Source organism: Sciurus vulgaris, assembly GCF_902686455.1.
Source record: "Sciurus vulgaris genome assembly, chromosome: 17".
Classification (NCBI taxonomy): domain Eukaryota; kingdom Metazoa; phylum Chordata; class Mammalia; order Rodentia; family Sciuridae; genus Sciurus; species Sciurus vulgaris.
In genome coordinates, this window is record NC_136478.1 from 2,535,752 (window position 1) to 2,557,841 (window position 22,090).

Below are 22,090 nucleotides of genomic sequence, written 5' to 3' on the forward strand. Positions count from 1 at the left end.
GCTGTGACCGACTGGCTTCCTGCTGTGTGTTTAAAGATGGTCATCATTTTACTGTGACTAAATTGACTGGTTCTCACATGCAAAGGGGATGTTTCAAAACACGGCCACAGTGCTCCCCGGATTGGCGTGGTGTGGCCGTCACACACCCCGTGCGTTCTAAGTCAGCATTTGGCTCACTGAGGAGCTCAGAGCAGGCTCCCAACCCTCTCCACCCCTCCAGCCTCCAGGTTTTTATTTATTTGCTGGCTTTTCTGCAGGTGCTTTTTGCTTTTCAAGAACACCTCTTACCTTCCTAGTGGAAGGTGACCTTGTAGTTTTTATAGACTGTATTCTTCCAGCAGTGTTAGGTCCACAGCAAAATCCAGCAGAAGGTACAGAGATACCCCGAGTGTCCCTGCCCAGCCTGCCTTCCCGGCTACCCATGGCGTACCCAGGGGGTGCATTTGCTACAACCAATGAACCCACAGTGGCCCATTGACACCCGCTCCACAGTTTAGAGAGTTCATTCTTGGTGAGGTGGGATTTTTCTACCTGCAAAAATGGGATGGAGTGGGAAGCAGTTTTCTGGGATAGGAAAAAACATGAATAAAACCAGAAAGGGAGGAAGGCGGGGCTGAACTCGGGCCACAGGGATGCAGGCGCAGAGGTGAGGGCGAGCAAGGCCGAGGCTGCTCAGCCAGGCGGCTCGCACTGTGCCTGCAGAGGGATGGGAAGCTGCAGAGGCACAGCCGGGGTTCGGCTGCAGGGTTCAGGGGGATGAAGGGCAGGGAAGAAGAGCAGGAGACTGGGAGGCAGGAGCGCGGCAGCCGGAGGCCAGGCGAGTCTTGGGCTGGGTACTGGCAGCAAGGACAAGGAGACGTCATCACGACACTTCAGACATTCCTGCCCAGTTGCCACTTCCCACGGAGTGCCAGGTTGCTCACTGGAGTCCTGGACAGGAGAATCCTCACGAAGGGCAGCCAGTGGACAGGAAAGCCAGGAGGGGTCTTGGGAAGCCACAGGCTCTGGAGCTCAGAGTGCCTGTGGGGAGGGTTGGCTGTCATGGGGCCTAAGCTTTGCCATCCACCAGCATTGCTGTGGAGCTGTGTGACACCTGCCTGCAGGGCCCCCCAAGGAGTGAGCAGCTAGCCCCTTCCTCTCACCTGTTAAAATGAAGGAAATACTTCCCCACATTTCACAGAGGATGCTGAAGCTCAGGGTGGTCTCAGACACTAAGGTCATGCAGCTCAGAGATCTACGGCCAGGATCCTCACACCTGGCCACTCGTTGCTACTTCACTCTACTCCTTCTGGCCAGGTTCTAAAGGACTCAGATCAGGAAATGTCTGTGACAAGCTGTTAATAGCTTGGATGTGGTGTCCCCCAAAAGCTCCCGTGTGAGACAACACAAGCAGGCTCAGGAGAAATGATCGGGTCACAACTCTTAACCTAATCAGTGAATTGGTCCCTGATGGGATTAACTGAGTGGTACTGGAGGCAGGTGGGGTGTGGCTGGAGGGAGTGGTTCATGGTGGGCATGACTATGGGGTATATAGTTTGTATCTGGAGAGTGGAGTGTCTCTCTCCCTCTCTCTTTCCTGATCACTAAGACGTAATCTGCTTCCCTCTGCCACGCTCTCCTGACATGATGTTCAGACTCATCTTGAGCCCCGAGGAATGGAGCCAGCCTTCTATGGACTAAGACCTCTGAAACCGTGAGCCCTCAAATAAACTTTTCCTCCTCTATAATTGTGCTGGTCAGATCCTTTTAGTCGCAGCAGCAAAAATGCTGACTAAAACACAAACTTTAAAATTCTAAGTGAACCTTCATATTGCAGCTTTATTCACAACTGCTGAAACTTAAGAGGCAACCAAGACGTCCTTCCACAGGCAAATGGTAACAAACTATGGTCCCTTCAAGTCATGGAATTAGCACTAAAAGTAAGTGAACCATCAAGCCAGGAAGACAGTGGGCCAAATCTCAAGTGCATGATGCTAAGGCAAGCAGCCCACTGAGAGGTGACACATGGTTTAATTGCAACTCTGACATTCCACAAACCATGCAAACGGTGTCTGCAGGGGAGGAATGGATAAATAGGAGCAATGAAGATTTTTAGGGCTGTTGAAACTGCTTCCTATGATACTGCAGTGGTGGGTTTGCTTCATCCTGCAGCTGTCAAAACCCACAGCATGCATACCACCTGGCATGGCTGCTGCGGTAATCCTTGGACTTGGATGTTTACACCGTTTTAACATATTTCATGGCCTGTAGCAACTGTGCCATTCTGCTGAGGGATGCTTCGGGTGGGAGAGGCCGTGTGCACCTCCCTGCAGCTTCTGTCCCGGGGCCCATCTGCTCCTGGCCTAATCAACGGTGCAGACCAGGAAACACAGGCTGCCACGTTCGATCTCCTGGAGATCCAGAGGTCAAGGTATGACTAAAGGGTCTCTCAAACTGTGCCTGGGTCACCCAGGGGCTTGGCTGGCGTGGACATTCCATCAACCTGTCTCTTCAAACCAGTGCCACCGCGGTTCCACCCCAAACCCTCTGCGCCCCAACGGTCCGGATCCACACCCTGCCTGTCCCCGTGATCCCCAAGTGCAGGCCCCAATGGTCCCTTTTGTTTCCCCCGCCAGTCCCGGTGTCCCTCGGAACTCCTGGGTGTGTGTGCAGGGTCTTCCAGGAGAGGAATCTCGTCCCGGTGGGCTTCGCGGAAGAGGCGGCAGAGTGCGTTAGTATGGCAGTGGTCTCCCAGAGGCAGGGGCTGGCTCGCTGCGACGACCCCGGAGCCTGGCCGAATGCCGGCCAGCAGATGCTCCTCACCCGGTGCTCCGCGCACAGGTCGAAGACCTTCGCGCTCGAGCTCCCGACGTCCGCTCCACGGGTGCAGCTCTGCCCGCGCGTGCGCCGTGCCGCCTAAGCCGCCAGTGCGCAGGCGCAGGCGGAGTCGCAGCGGTGACGTCACCCACGCCGCCCTCCGCCCCGGCGGAGTCGCGCAGAGACTGCGTCGCCATGGAGCCCAGGGCAGGTGAGGGGCCCGCGGGGACACCGGGGCCACCGGGACGGAGGCGGGGACCCACCCGGACAGGCGCGGGCCACCGGGACCAACGGGGCGGCGCGGGGACCAGGGATGAGCCGGGCTCTGGTCGGAACCTCGTGGGTTCGGACCGGCATCCGTGCAGGCCCTGGAGGAAGGACGGCAACGCGGAGGGCCGCCTCGGCTCAGCCACGCCGCGAGTCGGGAAGCCGAGGCTGGCAGCGAGGCCGGGGGCCGGGATGGGAAACCCGCTTAGCCCAAAGTCTCGGCCCTCGGTGCCCCGCATCCTAGCGGTCTGGACTCCCGAGAGGCTTCCTGCAGAGCGGCCGGCCGTAGGACGCCCTCCTGGGGAAGAGCCCGGTGACTGTGCAGGCTGCCGCTGGGACCTGCCTGCTCACGTGCGCCTGGCCCCTTAGGTGGAGATGCTTCAAGTAGAACACTAGCCGCAGCTCCTGCCGCCCGTGAACTGCACGGTGGACATGTGAGGATACTACGTGGGAGGGCGGCAGTGCCCTTTGGGGGACCGAGCTGGGACGGTTTGGGAAGCAAACAGGCAGGTGCGGAGCAGGGTTCAGGCACCGCACACATTATCGTGCGCTGCCCTTATTGTTCTGACCGGCTCCCCGGTTTTCATAACTGTCCCAGGGCGAGGCCTGTCCCTTTATTTCTCATTTTCCCCTCCCCCTGCCAATTAGCCCGTTGCTGTATAGATGGGAGTCACTTGTGTATTGATGAGTCATTGGCTCTTCAGAGCAGGGGCCACAATTTCTACATTTCTTGTGCCCCACATAGGTGCTCCTGCTCACGGTTGGGGATGTTACAGGTCCTTTGCGTTGTTAGTGAAAGGGATGCATGTGAGGACCACACAACAGTCTTTCCATGTAATTGTCTTTAAAAGGCAGACAGGGAGGGCCCTCTGGGTTCCTAAGGGAGGGCATCTGTCTGAGGTGAGCACTCAGGGATTGCTTCTGATGGAAGTGGCACCTAAGGCGACTTAAGGGAGAGACATGGGCAGGTGTGCTGTGGCCAGGGAGCAACTGTGTTCAGCCACCTTTGGGATTGAAGTGAGACTGGATGGGCATGAGGCTGAGTGGTCGAAAGGGGCTTTGCTCCCAGGGGCTTGCTGGGCACGGCTGGATGGAGGCTCAACGGAGTGGAGGGAAGCGTTCAACCTGCCCTGAGGGCAGAGCTGCTGCTGGAGCTGGGCCTTGGAGTTTGTTGGAGGACAGAGCAAAGCACTTCCCAGCAATTGCCGGCATGTGCAAAGCTCCCAGCTGTAAAGAGCAAGCCAAGTGCTGGACTCCGCCAGCATGGCTCAGTCAGGTCTGCAAGGTGTGCCCATCCAGGTTGACAGTGGTGTGGTCTCAGCCCTCATCTTTAGAGATGTGTGCTTTCTAAGCACAGTAAAGTCTGCACTTCGAGTTTATAGAGTGTTCCAGGTGCAACCAGAAGCAGGAAGCTTCAGCACTGTTTGGAATGGGCTCCAGGAGGCTCTGGGCCCTGGCTGTGGGCCACTTGTGTGCACACTGTGCCCAGGAGATTCAGTCTGGCCCTCATGCTGTAGAGTCTACACACAGAGTTTTAGGGTGGCAGTGTGCATTTCAGGCAGGGAGCAGGAGGTTGGAAACCAGCTATCTCCATCAGTGGCGTCTGCCTGAGTAAAGGTTGGCCTGCCCTGTGGTGGTTGGTTTCCACATGCAGGTTCACACTCCTCTCAGGATGTTTTCTAAATTAGAAACAGTTACCACTCTGTGTATCATTTGTCACCACTGACCAAGGGGAGGCTCTGGTCACAGCACCTCCTTGTGTGCAAGCCGAGCTAGCAGGAGGGGTTCACAGGAAGGAACTTGCATGTTGATGGCCTGGGGAGGGACCTGGTACCTAAATTTGGTCTGGCGTGGTCATGAGCTCCAGTGCCGTGGGTTGAGGGTTGCCATGGTGGCCAGGGTGCACCAGGATCTGGGCCATGTGTGCTGTGGAGTTCCTTTTTATGCTATCAAAAGTCACAGCCCTTTGTTGTTGCAGGTATCTCCAAACAGGACATTCGTGAGCAAATTTGGGACTACATGGAATCAGAAAATTTAGCTGACTTTCCCCGACCTGTTCATCACAGGATCCCCAACTTCAAGGTACTGACGCGTTTCTGGAGTATTAAAGGCCAGGCTGCCCCTGTGTGGGCAACAGCAGCACCGCAGCTCCCTCTGCTTCCTGGTGGACTTGAACTTGGGCACAGTGAGCAGAGGGGTGAGACCAGGACTGGCTGACTCGCCCACACTCTTGTGTTTAGAGACCCTCTGCTCAAGTTTCCACAACTGTGTGCTGGGTGGTAGCTGCGCCTTTCTGGTGGAGGCACTGGGCGAGGTGGCTGTGAAAGCATTTATCCCCGCTGGCAGCCCTAGCCATTGAGGTGAATGCCCCAGAGTGAGGCCCTGGGAAAAATGAACACCTCGGATGCCACTGTCACAGGTGAGAACCCAGGGTGCAGGGTGTCCGTTCATAGGAGCATGAACAGAAGTCATGTGCTCGTGATTTCTGTGAAGCAGCGTCACACGGTTCACGACCTTGGCTGTATTTTCCAAAAAAAAAAAAAAAAAAGTCGATGCTTTCTAAAAAGGCACTGATGGCCCTGTCAGGCCCAGAGGAGCCAGCACCCCTGGACTGGGCTTCTCTCCCATGCTGAGCAGCTTGAACCTGCGCTGGTCCTCCGCTGAGCCTGTTCTAGCACTGTCCCGTCTCCCTGAGAAACTGTTCTCGTGCAACTCGTTTTCATGCTTCTTAGCCCAGGAGAAGCATGAACGAAGCACAGGGGCGACAGAGGAGGCACAGAATCATTTAAAAATCTTTAAAAATGGATCACCTGGGAGAGGTGGGGCTTCTGGTTATGCTATTTCTTGATTCAGGCGGAGGTAACACAGGTCTGTCTGTTCTGTGAAAATCCTCCAGACTCTCCCCTTGGAAACATATGTTTTATTTCATTGAAAACTAAGTTACTAGTTTAGTCCAGTTTAGTCCATTGGCCTCACCCTCTTGCTTGGATGTTTCCTTGGGTGATCCTTAGTTCCTGTCTTAAAGTTTGCTCACCCTCCATGGCACACACCTGTGGTCCTAGTGGCTCTGGAGTTTGAGGCAGGAAGATTGTAAGTTCAATGCCAGTCCCAGTAACTTAGTGAGACCCTGTGTCAAAAAATAAAAGAACTGGAGCCCAGTAGTAGAGGTAGTAGAGCGCCCCTGGGTCCATCCCCCAATACCAAAAAGGAAAACAAGCTGACCCTGCTGTCTGGGCAGGATGCCGGCCACTCAGTCTGTGGGTCTCCAGGACACCTGCACTCCTGTAACGTGCGACTGCATTTGAACAGGGCTCAGCTCGTGCTGCGGAGCACTTCCCGCGTTTGCAGGTGTTCCTGACGGCCAGAACCGTTAAAGTAAATCCCGACGCTCCCCAGCAGAGGGCTCGCTTCCTCGTCCTGGAAGTAAGTGCTGCTCTGTCTGTTTGCCGAACTAGGGTTCTCATCGGGCTTGCCAGAACATCAGAGACCTAGAAGTTTTTACCAGGACGCAGGAAGTGAAGGTGGACCCTGACAAGCCTCTGGAAGGTGTTCGGCTGCTGGCCCTGCAGGTGATCCTGCTTCCCCAGCGGCCACCAAGGGCCCTCTCTCCAGGGGCTGGCAAGTGACGCAGCTTTTCTCAGACCGACGTGCTTCCAACTCCCAATGCAGAGCGGACCCTCGGAACGGGTTTCTCCTGGGCATCCAGCAGCTCGGAGATGAAGGGGGTCCACTGAGGCCCAGAGCCTGTGTGGGGCAGGTGTGCCTTGTCAGGAGAGGCTTCTGCGTGGCTCTTTCTTCCTGCAGCACGTGTAATACGTTAATTGTTAGAAATGTGACGGCTCATCAGAAAGAGATCTGATGTCCTGGGATGTAAAGGGCAGTACTCTTTCTCAAGTGTGCGGGCCCCTTTAAGGGGCTGGGGTTGATTTACATTAATTTATTATAACCTGACCTAAATGTATAGATATAGCACTTGGTATAATTTGATGCCTATAACTCTTAATCGGACATAAACCAATAGAAGTACCTAAATGAAACCCAGGTGGAGCTGCGGAGCAGTGACATCCACACGACCCTGTGTACTTTAACACGTGACTGAAACAAGTTGTGGCTGACATGCGGCCTGGGGCCTCTGGAAGTCTGCCTTGTGCTGTGGCACATCGTGGGGTGGCTCAGTTCTCCTTGCTGTGCCAAGTCAGATGACTCCAGGACCTCAGTGACACAGGGGCCCTTCCCCACCAGGTGGTAAGCGGAGACCAGAGTCGGTTTTGTCAGGAGGAAGAGGGTGATGTGAGGACCACGCTCTGGTTCTTTAAGTTAGCCAGCGTTGGGGAGGGTCTTGTCGCTACTTGCAGTTCAGCCAAAGATGGGTCCCATGCAGGCCTTCCAGAAGCAGAGCTTGCCGCAGCAGTGCTCTGCCACCCACAGACCCCTCAGGTGAGCTGGAAGCATACCTGCTGCGGCCTGCAGGACGCCAGTGGGCCGCTGCGCTGGCGAGGCCCAGACCCCCAGCCGTCTTCCCTCTGCTCCCTCAGTTCTCCGCAGCTCTCTGGGAGCCGTTTCTCTTCCCATATGACAACTGAGAGGCCCCGACACGGGGAGGGAGGTGTCAGGTGGTGGTAGAGCCGAGTCTGTCCCCAGAGCCAGCCCTCACATGGGGTCGGGGGGCGTTCTCTCCTGTCAGCCCTCCGAGCACAGAAACCAATGCTTAAGCCAAGCGTGTGATCCAACTTAGGAGGCCCGGGAGAGGAGTGCTGCCGGCCGAAGGGCGGGCTGGAGCCGAGGGACTGCTGGGCACAGGGAAGTGTGGCAGAAGACACCCACCTGGGCGTAGTCCCTGGGCCCGGCACTCGTGAGCTCCTCACAGGCCTCAGAGACTTTGGGGGCTTCCAGGCCACCTGGGAAGTAGGGAAAATCCAGGTTCTTCAGCCCCAGCTGGGCACAGGTTGGGGGTGGTGATGTGCTGAGATGTAGCGTCTGTCTGACAGCCTCCCTGGCACAGCCCCAGACCTGTGAGTCCATCACCAGAGTGGCTCAGTCCCCCTTCCCGATCAGGACTCTGGGCAGGAATGCTTCCTGCAGGCAGCCGAGGACCACTGTCCAGGGCAGCCTCTGCCTCCCTGGCTGCCCAGGAGTGTTGCCTGGGAGCCGTGAAGACTGTGCCTTGCCAGGTGCTGGTGCAGGCCCCGGAGCAGGCTCTAGACCGTGGTGATTCTCAAAGCCATCAGGTGGTGCCGATGTCAGCTGGGGTGGAGGCCACAGCTCAGGGGTGCAATGCCCCTGGAAGACAGGGAGTCACCCAAGTGTGTGGGGCTCCAGAACTTGGGTTCTGCCATGCAGAGAAGCAGCCTGGTGATCGCAACCACTCTTGTTGAGTGCCCTGCTCTTGGTTGAGGAATTTTTCTTTAAACCAAACTGATCATAAGCCTTACCCGTCTCTGGTTGGTTTCCTGCTGAGACCAACGTGCACCGTTCACATGAAAGGTTTTCACCCAAGGGTGCCTGCTCATGTCTGCCATCAGGTAGTCTGCAGAGACTGGCCAGGGGTCTAAGCTCTCTGTGTGCCAGAAATGCCCAGAAACTTCTTGCAGCCCAGATTGCTGCCCTACCCAACCCTGGAGCATCTGGTTCATTTGTAACAGGTGCCAGGAGCTGCTGCCCAGGCCCTCCCGCTGAGAACCCCTGTTCTAGGTCGCACAGGAAGGGATTGAGAGCTAGGTAGATGGGAAGGGGTGTCCCACATGGCGATGTGAAATGTTGATTGTAATGAGCTTAACTGTGATTTGTTGAACAGCAAGGTAGATAAAAATGTTTGATGGAATACCTTTCATATAGCTGTGCTGAATCCATTGCAAATTATAGCATTGTGACTGTAGTGCTTAGTGCCGAGAACACAGGGACAGGGAAACTGGCTGGAATTTTTTATGAGAACAGTTCTTAATTTAGATTTTCAAGTGGCAGGTACAGAATGAGCCGGTCTCATGGTAAGGTAAGACAGTCAAGTAGTCTAATTATAAATGACCTGCACATGTCATGCAACTGGGTTCGCAAACAAGTGAATTCCTTGGCACGCACCAAAATATGCAAGTAACAGTCGTTGGCTTTCCTTTCTGACATGGCAAAAACACGTACAAGATCAAGTTCCATGTGAAAAATAGATTTTGTGATTTATTGATTGTCTTTTTTCCTCAAAAGAGCAAAAAAACCTTGCTGGTTCCAACGCCCCGGCTGAGAACAGGATTATTTAATAGGATCACACCTCCTCCCGGAGCAAATAAAGACATGTTGAGAAAGTGTGCCACTTCTCAGGTGAGTGCTTAAATAGTCCCCACCTGGGAAGACCTGAAACACAGCATTGCAAAGATGATATTTATTTTTAACAAAGCCAAATGGACAGAAGTTAAAGTATTCCACGATTCTGCCATTTAGGGACCAAGGAGAGGAGCCTTGAGGAAATGCATTCCCTTTCTGTAATGCAGTTCTGTTCTGTTGGTTGTCCATAAATTATTGTAAAAAAATAAAAGCGAAGCAGCTTGCCTGGGGCTCTGGCGCCCTCTAGTGTCGCCCTGTGGTGCCCTTTTGCTTTGTGTATCTTTTGGTCCGCTGGTCAGAGGCGGCCAGAACAACTAGGGCCGGCCTGGATTTCCAGAATATGCTCATTGCAAATCACCTCACCAGTTCAAAGTAATGGCTTATAGTTTCACGTAGTAGACCTTCTTGAATACCTCAATCTAGTAAAACAAGAATATATAGATATTTATATTTTTATATCATGAAGTGTATTGTAATAGAATTTGTTCTGCATTTTATAATTAAATAAAATTTGATGTTTGTTTTAAAGAATCATAAAGTAAACTCTAGGTCATCAGATTCATAGATTCATAATCTGAGAATAACAAATAGGTAATTCAAGATTCTCCCTTTTTCAGGGATTTGCCCCTTCAGTCTAATGTATAAAAATTGAGTGATTTATCATTTATTGATAACTTATTCCAGAAATAGGATTTGTTGTGGCTTACAAAAATAAATACCATAAGGTAAATATACATACACACCTACCCATGTGGGTGAAATAGCAAATAAGATAAAGCCGTGGTTCTGGCCAGTGTCCCCGAGTGCAAGCCCTACTGTCCCTGGAGACACCTGCCTCCAGCCTCAGGGAAAGGCACAGCGGCTTTCTCATGGGTGCGACTGCTGGGAGACCCCATACTAAACCCACAGGCGACCTGGAGCTGGGGCCTGGCCCCACTCTGAACGACCTGCCAGGTGCTGTTCTGCACAGGGATGGCAAGGGCCAGTCTCTAGATGTCCTGGTGCACTGTCGTGAGCTTCATGAACATGAGCAGCCTCGTCCTTCACGTACAGGCCTCTGTTGGGAGAAATGGGTGTACTTTTGGTACATTTTGGTTAGACTAATATTCAGGAAGTGAGTGTGCTTGACCTAAAAGTAATGGCTTTTTGGCGTTTTATACTGGAGTGATGGAGCAGCAGAGCTGCCCACGGTGACGTGCTGCATGCTCAGCCTCTGCTGTCTCACTCCACCCAGCACTGGGTGGTGTCCCTGCCCCGAGGGTGAGGAACCCAGGGCTCAGGGCTGCTGAGATTTCACAGCTGTGGGGTCTGGCCTGGTTCCGTTGGCTCCCCCCGAGTTCCCCCACTGCGCTTGTGCTTTACAGGAAGAGATTGTCTGCTGACGATTGTGAATCAGCCACTGCAACTGTGCCCTTAGTTTCTCCTGTCCACCTTCCTGGGAAAGAGTGGGAGCCGTGCCGTGACGTGGCTGTGGCGCTCCAGTCCTCCCAGAACTCCCTGCCTTGCCACGGGGTAGCCCAGGTGGCCAGCCGGGAGGTTGGTTCCACTTGGCCACGCCAGGGTCGTGAGTTAGGGAGTGAGGAGCAGCCGCAGCCCCTGCCAGCTTGCTGTCCTTCACAGGGCGTGAGGAGCTTCAGCGTGCCGGTCGGTTTGGATGCCAGCATCCTTGTGGATTTAGTCGTGGTGGGATCTGTTGCTGTTTCTGAAAAAGGTAAGATTGGAGACGGGAAGTCTGGGGTGGGCGCTGTTCCTGTGTTCCAGCCTCGGTGGGCACTCTGCTTTCTGCCATGTGCCTCTTCTGAAGCCCCTGCATCTGTCATTCAGTGGAAGAATCGATTCACCCCTCTCCTCTGGCCCCAGCTCGACTTTATAGACTTTTTACTTTTCTCAGCAGGAAGAATAGACAGAGATGCCCTCCCTCCTGGTGGTGGGTGTCTGTCCTCAGGTCCGCTGGGCTGAGCCTGTGTGCAGAGTCTGGTGGCAGCGATGGGCACCGGCTCCAAGCATCATGCTCCCCAAGAGGCTGCAGCCTTCCCAGCGGCACTGTATGTCCTCTGGCCAGTGAGGCTGGTGACGCAGACTGCCCCCTCCACGTCCACAGGGCAGGAGCCTCACACCCAGTGTGCCTGCCTCCCAGCTCTGAGCTGCCACAGGTGCTTTCAGTGTGACCAGGTCAGTCTTAGAGGTGTCAGTCCTGTGCACCTGCTGTGCCAGGCAACGCTGGCAGGTCTCTGTCGTGGTGTTTGTGGCAACTACCAGACAGCATGCAAAAAGTAGGAGAAACCAAGCTTTATGCCGCAGGCCCAGGGGAGATCAGCACTCCAAACTTCTGAGCCCCGATCCACAGCTTCTCACAATATATACGGTTATTTGACGTCGTCTTAGACCCATCCCCTATCACTGGGGCTTTTCCCTCTTTTTTAAAACAATTCCTAGTGTGTGCGGCTGAAGCCTGTGCAGGGTCTCGAACATAGAGCTGCTCACAGAACGGAGGGGAAGAAGCAGCTCCTCTCACAGACATCCGTCACAGGAGTCGGGCCCCTGGGGCGGGTACTGACGACGCACGCCACAGGGACGCACCGGGAAAGCCTAGCCTGGGCAGGGCAACCCCTTCCCAGGCACTGAACTCTTACCCTAACGCTTTTGTGGCTTCATTTCACCACCAGGTCTGGCTTTGCCATCACAGTGGTGCACTGAGAGCGGCAGGGTCGATGGGGGGGTGGGAGCAAGTTGGTGCCTGTGGGTGGGGGGCTTCTAGGCCTGTGCAGGGCACCACCTCCCTGGTGGCCTCAGGGCCAGCTCTGGCTCCCCAGCGCTGGCGAGGCTCCCAGGGGAGGGAGCAGCGGGTACAGGAACATGGCCCTTTGACAAGCTGGGCTGGAGGCCAGGCTGGGCAGAGGTCTCTGTGAAAGACCATGAGGAGTGTCCTGTCAGCGTGCAGGTGTAGAAGGTGGCTCTCGGCTCTCCCCACTCCACCTCAGTTTAAAGGAGTAAAATGTCTGTGCACAGGTGTAGGATGTTGCTCCCTGTCTCCTCCAGGGCCACTGGCAGCGTCCCCAGTGCAGCACGTGTGTGTGCCAGCACTGTGCACCTTAGAGGTGTGTTCCGCACACGTCCTCTTGCAGAGGGTGACAGTGATGTGTCGCCAAGGACCTTGCCTCAGAGCGGACAGCACCTCTGCCTGCGCGCTGAGTGGCTGCGGAGCCCCTCACATCACCGGCTGCTGCAGTTCCACCAGGCAGGGCTCATGGGCGGATAAGCTGTTCCGGGGCTGGGCTTGGGTCCCCTTAGAGGCGACAGCAGCGTGTGGGCCTGTCGGGTGGTCCAGGTGTGAGTAGGGGCAGCCCACGGGCATCGCCAGGAGGGGTATTGCCAGAGGGCCCTCCAGGAAGGTCATGCAGGTGGCCCACACCTCCTTGCTCCCGCACTCACAGCTGAGGTTAGGAAGCATTGGCATTCGGCAGCCTGTGGTCTGCTGCTCTTCTGCATTTAAACACCAATGAGGCGAGTATCCTCTCATGTTCCCATCCCACCTGCCTTTTAAAAAATTTTTTTGGTACTGGGATTTAACCCAAGGACGCTTTGCCACTGAGCCACATCCCCAGCTCTCTGTATTTTTTATCTTGAGACAGGATCTCACTAAGTTGCTTAGGGGCCTCACTAAGTTGCTGAGACTGTCCTCAAACTTGTGATCCTCCTGCCTCAGCCTCCCGAGTCACTGGGATTACACCTGGCTTCTTTTTCTGTAAGCTGTTTGTACCTTTGCTACTCTTCTTTTCTTTCTTTGATGGTTGAAGGTTTTACTTGAAAATGTAGCCCAGCCAGATGTGATCTTGGAGACGCAGCAGTGATGTGTCCTCCCAAGGTGCGGGGATGGTGCTGGCAGAGGCCAAGGCTCTGAACTCCTGGAGCTTCTGTCCCAAGACAAGTGCAGGTCCACACTGGGGGCCCAAGGCCGTCGACCTGCACTGTCTCCTGGCTGTTTGGCAGGGCCAGAGGGCCTCTCCTCGGGCGCCTTCGTGCTGCCGTTTGCCCTGGCCCTGCTCAGGCTGCGCTCCCTGCTTCTCCGCGGAGCTGTCGTCTTCAGCCACGCAGGCCTGGCTGCAGAGTGCTCATTTCTCCTCTGAGGTAGATGGATTGAAATATTTTACTTTCAGAAGGAGTCAGATCTTGTTTTCAGCATGAGGCTTACTGACGTGGAGCTTACACCAATGTTAGCTGTTGCCCTCTGCGAGGTTCAAAAGGTCCATTTTCCATGGTGCATTTCTGGTGGGCTACTTGTGGGTTGCTGTGGAGCTGGGGTGCTGGGTTCAGTTTTCTCCTTTCACGGTGACCTGAGGGAAGCCCTCTTCTCAGTGGTGCCCAATCCCACAGAGAAGCTGATGCCTGGCCTTCTTTTAGGCTGGAGGATTGGGAAGGGAGAAGGTTACGCCGATCTCGAATACGCCATGATGGTGTCGATGGGAGCTGTCCACGAGGGGACGCCAGTGGTCACCATCGTCCACGACTGCCAGGTGCTTCCTACCAGCTGGGCAGCAGGACTGCTCACTGCCAGCTGCTGAGAGCAGGGGGTGGAGGGGGTATTGTGAGGGTGGTGCAGACTAAGCCTCACCCCCAGGGGGCTGGTGCTTCTCCAGCCAGCCCCGCATTTCCTGCCGAGTGACGTAGCATGCCCGGCTGCACACCCATGCCCGTCAGCTCCTTTCCCCGTTTGTGTTGACCAGGTGGTGGACTTCCCTGAGGCGCTCCTTGGGGACCATGACCTCACCGTGGACTATATCCTCACTCCAACCAGGCTCATCTCCACGGGCTGCAGGCGCCCAAAGCCAGCAGGAATCACCTGGTCCAAGGTGAGTCACTGCGTGGCCAGCTCTGGGCAGCAGGGAGCTCCTCTGCAGTGCCCCTGTCTGGGTGTCCTCTGTGTGCCATGGGGTTGTGTTAGAGTTGCCTGTGGAATTTTTGAACAATTCAGCTCCTGCATCCCACCTCCAGGCCAGGCCTCAGAGTCTGCTTCCAAACCCCGGGTTCCGAGAGGCAGCCAGGTTCAGGTTCTTCCGCTGTTGCTGGCACAGGTGATAGAGGTGACTCCTTGCCAGTTATTTTTCACTCTCTCGAGCTGTTTCCTCCCATCCCAGCTACAGCATGGCCTGCATGGCCTGTCTCTTCAGTCCTCCCCCCAAGTCCTGACTGTCCATGCAGACTTGGATCTCCTGGCAGATGCAGTGGCGTGGAAGGGCCACGCCGGAGCCCCCCTGAGGCGTCCCCTCTGTGACTTTACCTGCAGCCAGCTCAGTCCCTGGCAGCCAGCCTGCAGCTCTCGAGGTGAGTCTGGTGGCAGCCGACTCCTGAGAGAACACGGAGTCGTGCTTCCTGAAGGAGGGTCCCGCACTACCTCCGAGGGCAAACGCGAGCCGAGTGCCTGGCCATCTTGCCCTGAGCTGGACTCTCATGCCTGGTGGTCCGGCTCCTTCTGGGTCAGCCTGGTAAGAACAGAGAGGAAGGGTACGCCTGGCCTGGAGGTGGACGGAGGTGCTCCGGGGACACCAGAGCGCCTGGAAGTGCTCACGCCTTCCTGGAAGCCAGGAGGTCCTCGAGTCTTCCTGAGGAGCTTGAACACACCTTGGAGTCTGGGTCCATGGCTTCCTTGGTAGTGCAGGCCGTGCCCTTAGACAGCAGTGAGGCCACGTCTCCTCAGAATCAAGAACAGGGTCCTGGGAAGGCTGCCATGAGGCCACCTGGTGGTCCACCAGGGGGGTCTGCTGCAGCCATGTTAGGAGGATTCTGGGGACCCCTCTAGGTGGCGTTGGGGAGTCTCATGGTTACGTTCTACAGGTCTGAGAGGAACGCAAGCGCCTCAGTGAGCTCTCATGTCCCCAAGCTCCCAGACCCAGCCAGGCTCCCCACTCTCTGTGCTGTGCCATGTGGGGGGGGTTCACTGGTGTGGAGACCCACCTTTCCCCTTCAGGGGAGTGTTGGTGACTTCAGGCCTCAGCAAGAACCTTGCACCTTCAGAAGGCCAGAGGGTCCCTTGGGGTCCCTCGCTCCCACTTTGCCCACCAGTCGGCTGTCACTTAGTGCAGATCCTGTGGGGTCAGTGACGGTCTCCAGCCCTCACAGGTCTGCTTTGGTCTTGCTGTCCGTGCAGCAAAGGGAATTTTTATTGACATTTATTGGGAGAAAAACTTTTTAAATTCCAGTAAAGACTTAGGGTGGAGAGGGGACCGTCCAGTGTTGGCCTGTGGTGTTGTTCTGCGTTGACGTTTTGGCAGGTGTTTGGCATGGTGGCCTGCCTGCAGGCTCATTAGCATGTAGGAGTCAGAGGTAAGGATCAGCCTGTCATTTTCTCGGGATGTCTGGACTGTCACATCTTCTAAACGCTATAGATGTGTTAGATGAAAATGCAAAATAAATACAAGCATTGTGCATTTTCTTTGCTTATCTTTACTGAAAGCTCTTTCAGCATCCAATTCCCTGGCCTTTGTTCCACCCTCAGGAGATCTTGGTCCCAGGTGGACTGACTGCTGAATGCATGTATATACACAGTGTCCCCTGGACGCATCTCTGAAGTCTGACCTGGCCTTGTAACCTAAAGACGGTAGACCAGGTGGGCAGTGAGCACTCTGCGGTCTCACCACCCTGTGCCTCTGTGCCCAGGTGCACCCTCCATGCCCCTGGTTGCCTGAGGCTTGGTGCCAGGCTGTGTGTGGAAGATGCTTAGCATGGTGCCTGGAAGCTCTCTGTGGTTGTCCTTGTCACGAATGTGAGGTCGGGTCATCAATCAGTGGGAGAAGCCAGCCTGGACCAGTGTGTGCCCTGCACTGAGGACTCGGGGCTCTGCCGGGGCATTCCCATGTTTGCATTGAAGGAGCTGGCTGGCCCTGTGGCTTCCCGGGCCTCTTAGGAGGTCATCCCCATGTGCTCTCCAAATGCTGCCTTGACGTGCATACACCTCATGGACGTTGCTAACAGCCTTGCTGTGAGCTGCCCCCTAGGGCACCAAGGCTGCGTTTCTATCCCTCGGCTGAGGCTGGCATTCCACAGCACAGGCTTTAAGGTGATTGCATACACCAGGAAATAAAAGGTTCTTCTACTAAGTCATCTTTAGTGGCTTTCGTTGCTGCTTCCGATGGAACGTCTTCCCAGGCATTGGACAGTCTGTTACGGTGCTGCTGCCGGTAGGCCCTTCCTGCTAGAACCGGGCCTTGCCCGCCCTGCACCCCCGGAAGAAGCACGGTCCCACAGGCGCCCTGTGCAACCTTCTGTCCACTGATGCCTCTGCTCAGCTGTGCCACAGGACCTCTTGGGTCTCGTTTGCTGAGGGTGCTACCCTCACAGAGATAGTGAGCTCCTGGCCTCCCTGCGCTCTGCTCCCAGCCTGCTTCCCTCACGAGCGAAGCCTTCACCCTGGCCGTTTGCAGGCACCTGAGAGCCTTTCCACCCGCAGATGCCAAGCTTTAGCCTGATGCGCGGGAGCTAATAATCTGTGTGGTGGGTGGATTGGCATTGGAAATACCTCCGGATCTGCTTCTCTGCCAGCAGCTGCCCAGGTCACCTCACATTCCTGAATGGGAGGGATTTAAATGTCATCCCTCTTTCTTCTTCTGTCAGGCAAAGTGAGAGCCAGAAAGAAAAGCCACCCATTCAAACCATAAGGCAGTGTGTGGCTGGGTTCTGAGCAGAGCAGTCTCCTTTTCAGGTGCAGCAGGTGTCCTGAGAGTCACGCTTCTTACTCGGATTTGCTTAGCTTGTATTTCCAGGGGTCAGGGTTTCTGGTTTATTTTTTAAGGAGAATGTTTGGTTATAAACCACAGGCATCGACGTGCTTTAGCAAAGAGCAACTTTAATGTGACAAAAAGCCTAAATTGCAATCAGTTATTTTTTTGAGAATGGAATGATCAGTTACAGAAGGCAAAAATGTTGTTTTATGTTTGATTCACAAGCAGAATCTTTCATTCCACACGGTGAGTTGGCAAAACACAGTAACTGTTCCTTATCATGAGTCAGGAAAAGGCAGGTAGCGTTCCATGGCCTGTCAGCTGTGCCACCAAGATCAACCTGATCCTCTTGCAGACTCCTGAAGTGACCACAGCTGCTCCTCAGGGGTCGTGCACTTAGCACTGTGCAGCAGTGACCAGCTCCGAGCCTTATCTCCAGGCAGAGCCTGTTGCCCAGGGGTGGTTTTCCTGAAGGAACACGTGTGAGTCTCCAGTTGGGCTCTTCCGCAGGCATCCAGCTGGCCCCGTCTCATATGTGGCCACAGGTTTTCACTGCCCTCCAGCTGATCACTGTTTGCACTTGTGCTGGCTCAGGACCAGGTGGCTCCCTGCCATGTGCACTGAAGGACATTTTTCTTTCATGTGACTGATTTAAAGGTGGATTCCTGCGGCAAAGCCCAAGCGTTCCAAGGACATTGGCTTCTATGGCAGAAGCCTGGAGGGGCCACTGGTCAGACGTGACGGGAGCCGAGTAACTCAAGGGGCAGCTAGCAGCAAGGCATTTGCTGGGAGGTCAGCTGCAGCCCCCTCACCCAGACGCTGGCGTGTGGCCCTGCTGCCGGGCTCCAGGTCGGCCACATTAGTTCTTCCAGACCCTGTGCTGCTGTTGCCCCTTGGGACTGAGGTGTCGTAAGTGCTAGTTCTAGTGACTGAGAGCCTTGGAAACTGCATTCTGACCAGTTTCAATCTGCTGTTAAACCTTCCAGGAAGGGGAAGATCAGGGTCACTTTGCACCTATTTGGAGGTGACTGGGAAACGGAGGAGGTTGGAGAGCTCGGGTGGCGAGGAGGCGCCGGGCAGCCCTGAGCCGTTGGGTTTGAGCCTCGCTCTTGTGCTGCTTCTGCCTGGGGCCCGGCTCCTCACCGTGGACAGGCTTTGGCAACCTGGCAGTTATGCTCAGGACGGGGCAAGTCGCTCTTGGGAGAGCCCGGGCCCCAGCACAGGGACGGGCATGGCTCCCGCTGTGAGCGCTGAGCGCGGTGCTGCCGCAGCCCCTGGTTTGCGGCACAGCTTACAGCCAGGCTTCTGACGTGCCGATCTGCACTGCAGCGTCCCCTCTTCTGTGGAGCCAGAGGGAGGAAGCTGCTCAGCCACCAGCAGAGCACCTTGCAGGGTGGGGCTGGACAGCACTTGGCTCCCGATCTCCCGCACTCACTTGCCAGGCAGCACCTGTTCAGCTGCCCCCTGATGGAGCCACTGGGCTTCATAGTCGAAGCTGTGTCCAGCCAGTTCAGTCCAGTCAGATGAGACGGGCTGCAGAGACAGGAGGCAGGAGCCTGCTCCCCGCTGCCACCTCTTCTGCTGCCTCTGGGCCCACTCGGGAGGTGCTCGCTGGTGGACAGTACAGATCCAGATGAAGCCCTCGCATAGAGTCCCAAAGAGTCAGCTGGACTTGCACGTGGTGCATTTCACAGTGACCCACTACTGGCCGCGGTCGGCAGAGGTAGCGTCCAGTCTCAGACTTGCCCTGTGTCTGTTTCTGTCTCCTGGAGGTGTTCCCTCTGTGGAGGGCAGACCCCTGTGGCCCCGTGAGGGGCCTCATCCCACCCAGAGGCTCAATGCAGCAAAAGCCCCCCACTGCTCTGGGGCTGTTCAGGGGCATTGCCATCTGTGGCCAGTGACCCTAATGCCCACAACCCTTGGTGCCTCTCTGGGCAGGAGTCCTTATGCTGAGCCCAGGCTTCCTTTTCCTACTTCCTGGGCCACTTTCTACAGCCACCATGCTACATGGGGGACAATCCAGAGCAGTGTCCCTGAGTGCAGAGCTCATGTGGGCTGAGGGGTGGTGACCAGAGCTCGGGTAGTGCGTCTGCTGGACAGAAGGCCTCCCCTCCGGGGGCGGCCTCGCCCGCGCACACATGCTCCGCTCAAGCAGCATGGTGGGTGGCAGAGTCCTCACGCGAGCGTCTGGCAGAAGCCCACCTGCGACTCTCTGGACTCGTTGACGGTGCTGGAACTGCTTGACTCTTTCAGATCAGCCGTGAGATGCTGGAGAAAATCCCAATACTCAGAAGCCTCCGGGAGCGGGAGAAGCGGGCCGGGAAGGACGTCACTCTTCAGGCTGAGCACGGGTCGCTCCTGGGACCTGCCAGCCAGCGCCCAGCAGCCCCGAGCACTGTCAGGAGACCCCAGGATGCGTCCCTGCCGGGGGCAGATTCCCCGGAAGCAGCCTGTAGCCCCCTGGGTGGGGAGGGCGTGCCGGCCACCGTGTGTGTGGGGAACCTCCCCCGTGACGCCCGCATCAGTGACCTGAAGAGAGCCCTCCGCGAGCTCGGGGCGGCGCCCCTGCAGCTCACCTGGCGGGGGCTGCGGCACAGGGCGTTGCTCCACTACCAGGACCTGGCCGCCGCCCAGCGGGCTGTCTCCTGCTTGCAGGGTCTGCACCTGGGTGCCAGTGCCTTGACTGTGGCACTGGCCAGACCCCAGAAGGACAAGTGACCTGGTGGGCTTCCCCTGGCAGCCAGAGCCACCCTGGGGAGACCGTGCGACACCCTGCCCTGTGGAGGAGGGTGCTTTCTGAGGCTCCTGTGCTTCCTCCCGCGTGTTGTTGATTGTGTGTGGGTCCCTGGGCCTGAGCTCTGGGCCCCTGGGCCTCCCGCCTCCCATGGGGAGCGCTTCCTTGTGGTTGGCACCTTTTCCTGGCATTGTGCCGTTAGGACAGCAGCTCGCTGTCTTGCTCGCTCCCTGCCCTGCACCAGCGCTGGGGCAGCCCCGGGCCACAGGGAACAGCTGTGCAGGTGGCCCATCAGAGCTGAGAGGGCCGTGACCCTGACGCCACCACCTCAGCTCCTGTGCCCAGCCATGCCCAACACCAGTGCCACCTTTGCGCATAAGCCAGTGAACAGTGACTCCAGGTGACCCCGTCCCTTGGGCTTTCTGTCATGCAGCAGGAAAATGGTATGAAAAAAACTGAAACCAAGTGCCTGAAGGATGAATTCTCCAAACGTATCAGCCTGCCGCACTCGTGCAACCGATGCCCACCACCCCGGGAGGCCTGGGGGGGATGGCGAGGGGCAGTTCTGCAGGCCGCAGTGGGCCTGGGCCATGGCAGGGTGAGAGCTGGACTCCCAGCCATGGGCAGGCTGCACGGGTGTTGGCAGCAGCATCCCCCGAGCTGCATAGTGATGACAAGGGCAGAGTGGAAGTGACTGCTGGCAGTGCCAGGACTGTGGGTCGGGGCCGTGGGGGTGTGGCTGTGCCCGGGTGGGGACAGGTGTGCGGAATCAATAGTTTCCAGAAGGGCTCCTCTAATGCTGTGGTGATGAGCACTAGCCCCTGGGACCAGAGTCTGGCTTGAGGGCTGGTGCTGTCCTGTGCTGTCAGGCTGTGCAGCTGGCCCAGGTTTGGCCTCCTGTCTTCAGAACTGAGGGCCGAGCTGTGGCATCTGGGCTCCTTAGGGGCCTCATCTGCAGCCTTCTAAGACCCACTGGTCACTGCCACTTAGATTTTTTTCTGTCTATAAAAGTAAACGTCCTTGCTGGGGGAGTGGCCACGCCTGTAATCCCAGCAGCTCAGGAGGCTGAGGCAGAAGGATTGCGGGTTCAGAGCCAGCCTCAGCAACTGAGAGAGGAACTTAACAACTCATTGAGACCCTGTCTCTAATAAAATTTTAAAAAGGGCTGGGGATGTGACTCAGTGGTTAAGCGCCCTGGCTTCAATCCCCAGAACCAAAACAAACAAGCAAAAAAGCAAATGTCCACCCTAGAATTTTTGAAAGGTAAGAGTTGAAGAAGGACTTCCACCCAGGCTTCCTCAACCTGTTTCTCTCCTCTCTTTCCTCAGGCGGCTTAAAAGCATGGTGAGGATTAAGAGCTAGGGCTGCAGAAGGAAGCACCAGTTCTGCCCACCAGGCAGGGGAGCACGGGGCCATGGGTTCATTTCCCTGGACCCCATGTGGTCATTTAAAGGCCTCCCAGTCTTACCCACTTCAGGAGGGGACGTAAGTGAGAGGACAGAGGCTGCGTGGTCTGCCCAGAGTGCTCCCTGCACAGCCAGTGAGACCTGGTCACCTCAGGGAGGAGTAGCCAGGGTCCTGCAGCAGCACGGACAGCTGGCCCACAGGATTAGCTGCTTGGTCACTGTCTCCATTAAAAAGCAAATGGATGGGTAAGGAAAAAATTCTTAGGAATCAAAACCATCATGAAGTAAAAAGACTGGACGGAAGGTGAGACACAGGGCCTGTCAGATGGGAAGGGCAAGCCAGGCAGGTCAGAGCTTCGCTTCTCGGCTACTGAAGGATTTGGCTTCGTAGTGAAAACTTTGGGTTTGTTTGTTTGTTCTTAATGTAATAAAAACAAAAACAAGTAATCGCTTGGAACCTGCCTTCCGGGCAGCTCAGGGCTCATTGAATAAAGTGACGCTTCCAGGAGCGACAGCTCAGTGGACACGCCTGGGTTCTGGACAGAGGCTGGACCTTCTGAAGACAGCTCCTCCCTGGAATGGCACCTGCATGTGGCAAGCAAGGTCCTGGCAGGAGTGGGGCACTGGTGGGCTGGCTAGCACACGCCTAAGTGTCACTCACAGACAGAGCTCAGGCCGTAGCCAGGCCCCTGACGCCACCCCTGCTCCTCCAGGCTACTTGACGGGCAGGTGGGTTCAGCCCCGCGATTGTTGGGAGGGATGTGTGGGTAGGAATCCCTCTGGGAAGCAGACAACAACACCTTTATAAGGTGCGATACGACTCTGGAAACAGCTGTGTAGTGTTCAAAAATACCAAGGAA

General features: G+C 56.1%; 1 protein-coding gene and 1 long non-coding RNA gene across 6 annotated transcripts; both read left to right on the forward strand.

The window, feature by feature from the left end:
* The first annotated feature begins 2,887 nt into the window (after nucleotides 1–2,887).
* MTHFSD (methenyltetrahydrofolate synthetase domain containing) lies at nucleotides 2,888–20,463 on the forward strand. 5 transcript variants are annotated; one of them, XM_079119633.1, is made up of 9 exons: nucleotides 2,888–3,007; nucleotides 5,042–5,145; nucleotides 6,373–6,411; nucleotides 6,519–6,632; nucleotides 9,259–9,372; nucleotides 10,996–11,086; nucleotides 13,777–13,889; nucleotides 14,100–14,225; nucleotides 19,344–20,463. In XM_079119633.1, exons 1-9 carry the CDS (start codon nucleotides 2,992–2,994, stop codon nucleotides 19,806–19,808), a joined length of 1,182 nt encoding a protein of 393 aa, XP_078975759.1. In that variant the 5' UTR covers nucleotides 2,888–2,991; the 3' UTR covers nucleotides 19,809–20,463. The 5 variants fall into 5 exon arrangements, with proteins under 5 accessions (XP_078975759.1, XP_078975761.1, XP_078975760.1 ...); XM_079119636.1 differs by lacking the exon at nucleotides 2,888–3,007 and adding an exon at nucleotides 3,552–3,573; XM_079119635.1 differs by lacking the exon at nucleotides 6,519–6,632 and having other exon boundaries at nucleotides 6,373–6,486.
* LOC306649032 lies at nucleotides 14,666–19,337 on the forward strand. The gene is made up of 3 exons (XR_013760556.1): nucleotides 14,666–14,858; nucleotides 15,869–16,715; nucleotides 17,446–19,337. It is a non-coding gene; the product is annotated as an uncharacterized lncRNA (long non-coding RNA).
* Nucleotides 20,464–22,090: the final 1,627 nt, after the last annotated feature.

Bases quoted from the DNA above. Each gene is read 5' to 3' on its own strand.
- MTHFSD (XM_079119633.1), top strand. The intron at 5,146-6,372 runs GTACTGACGCGT...GCATTTGAACAG, and splicing joins ACAGGATCCCCAACTTCAAG to GGCTCAGCTCGTGCTGCGGA. The intron at 11,087-13,776 runs GTAAGATTGGAG...GCCTTCTTTTAG, and splicing joins TGTTGCTGTTTCTGAAAAAG to GCTGGAGGATTGGGAAGGGA.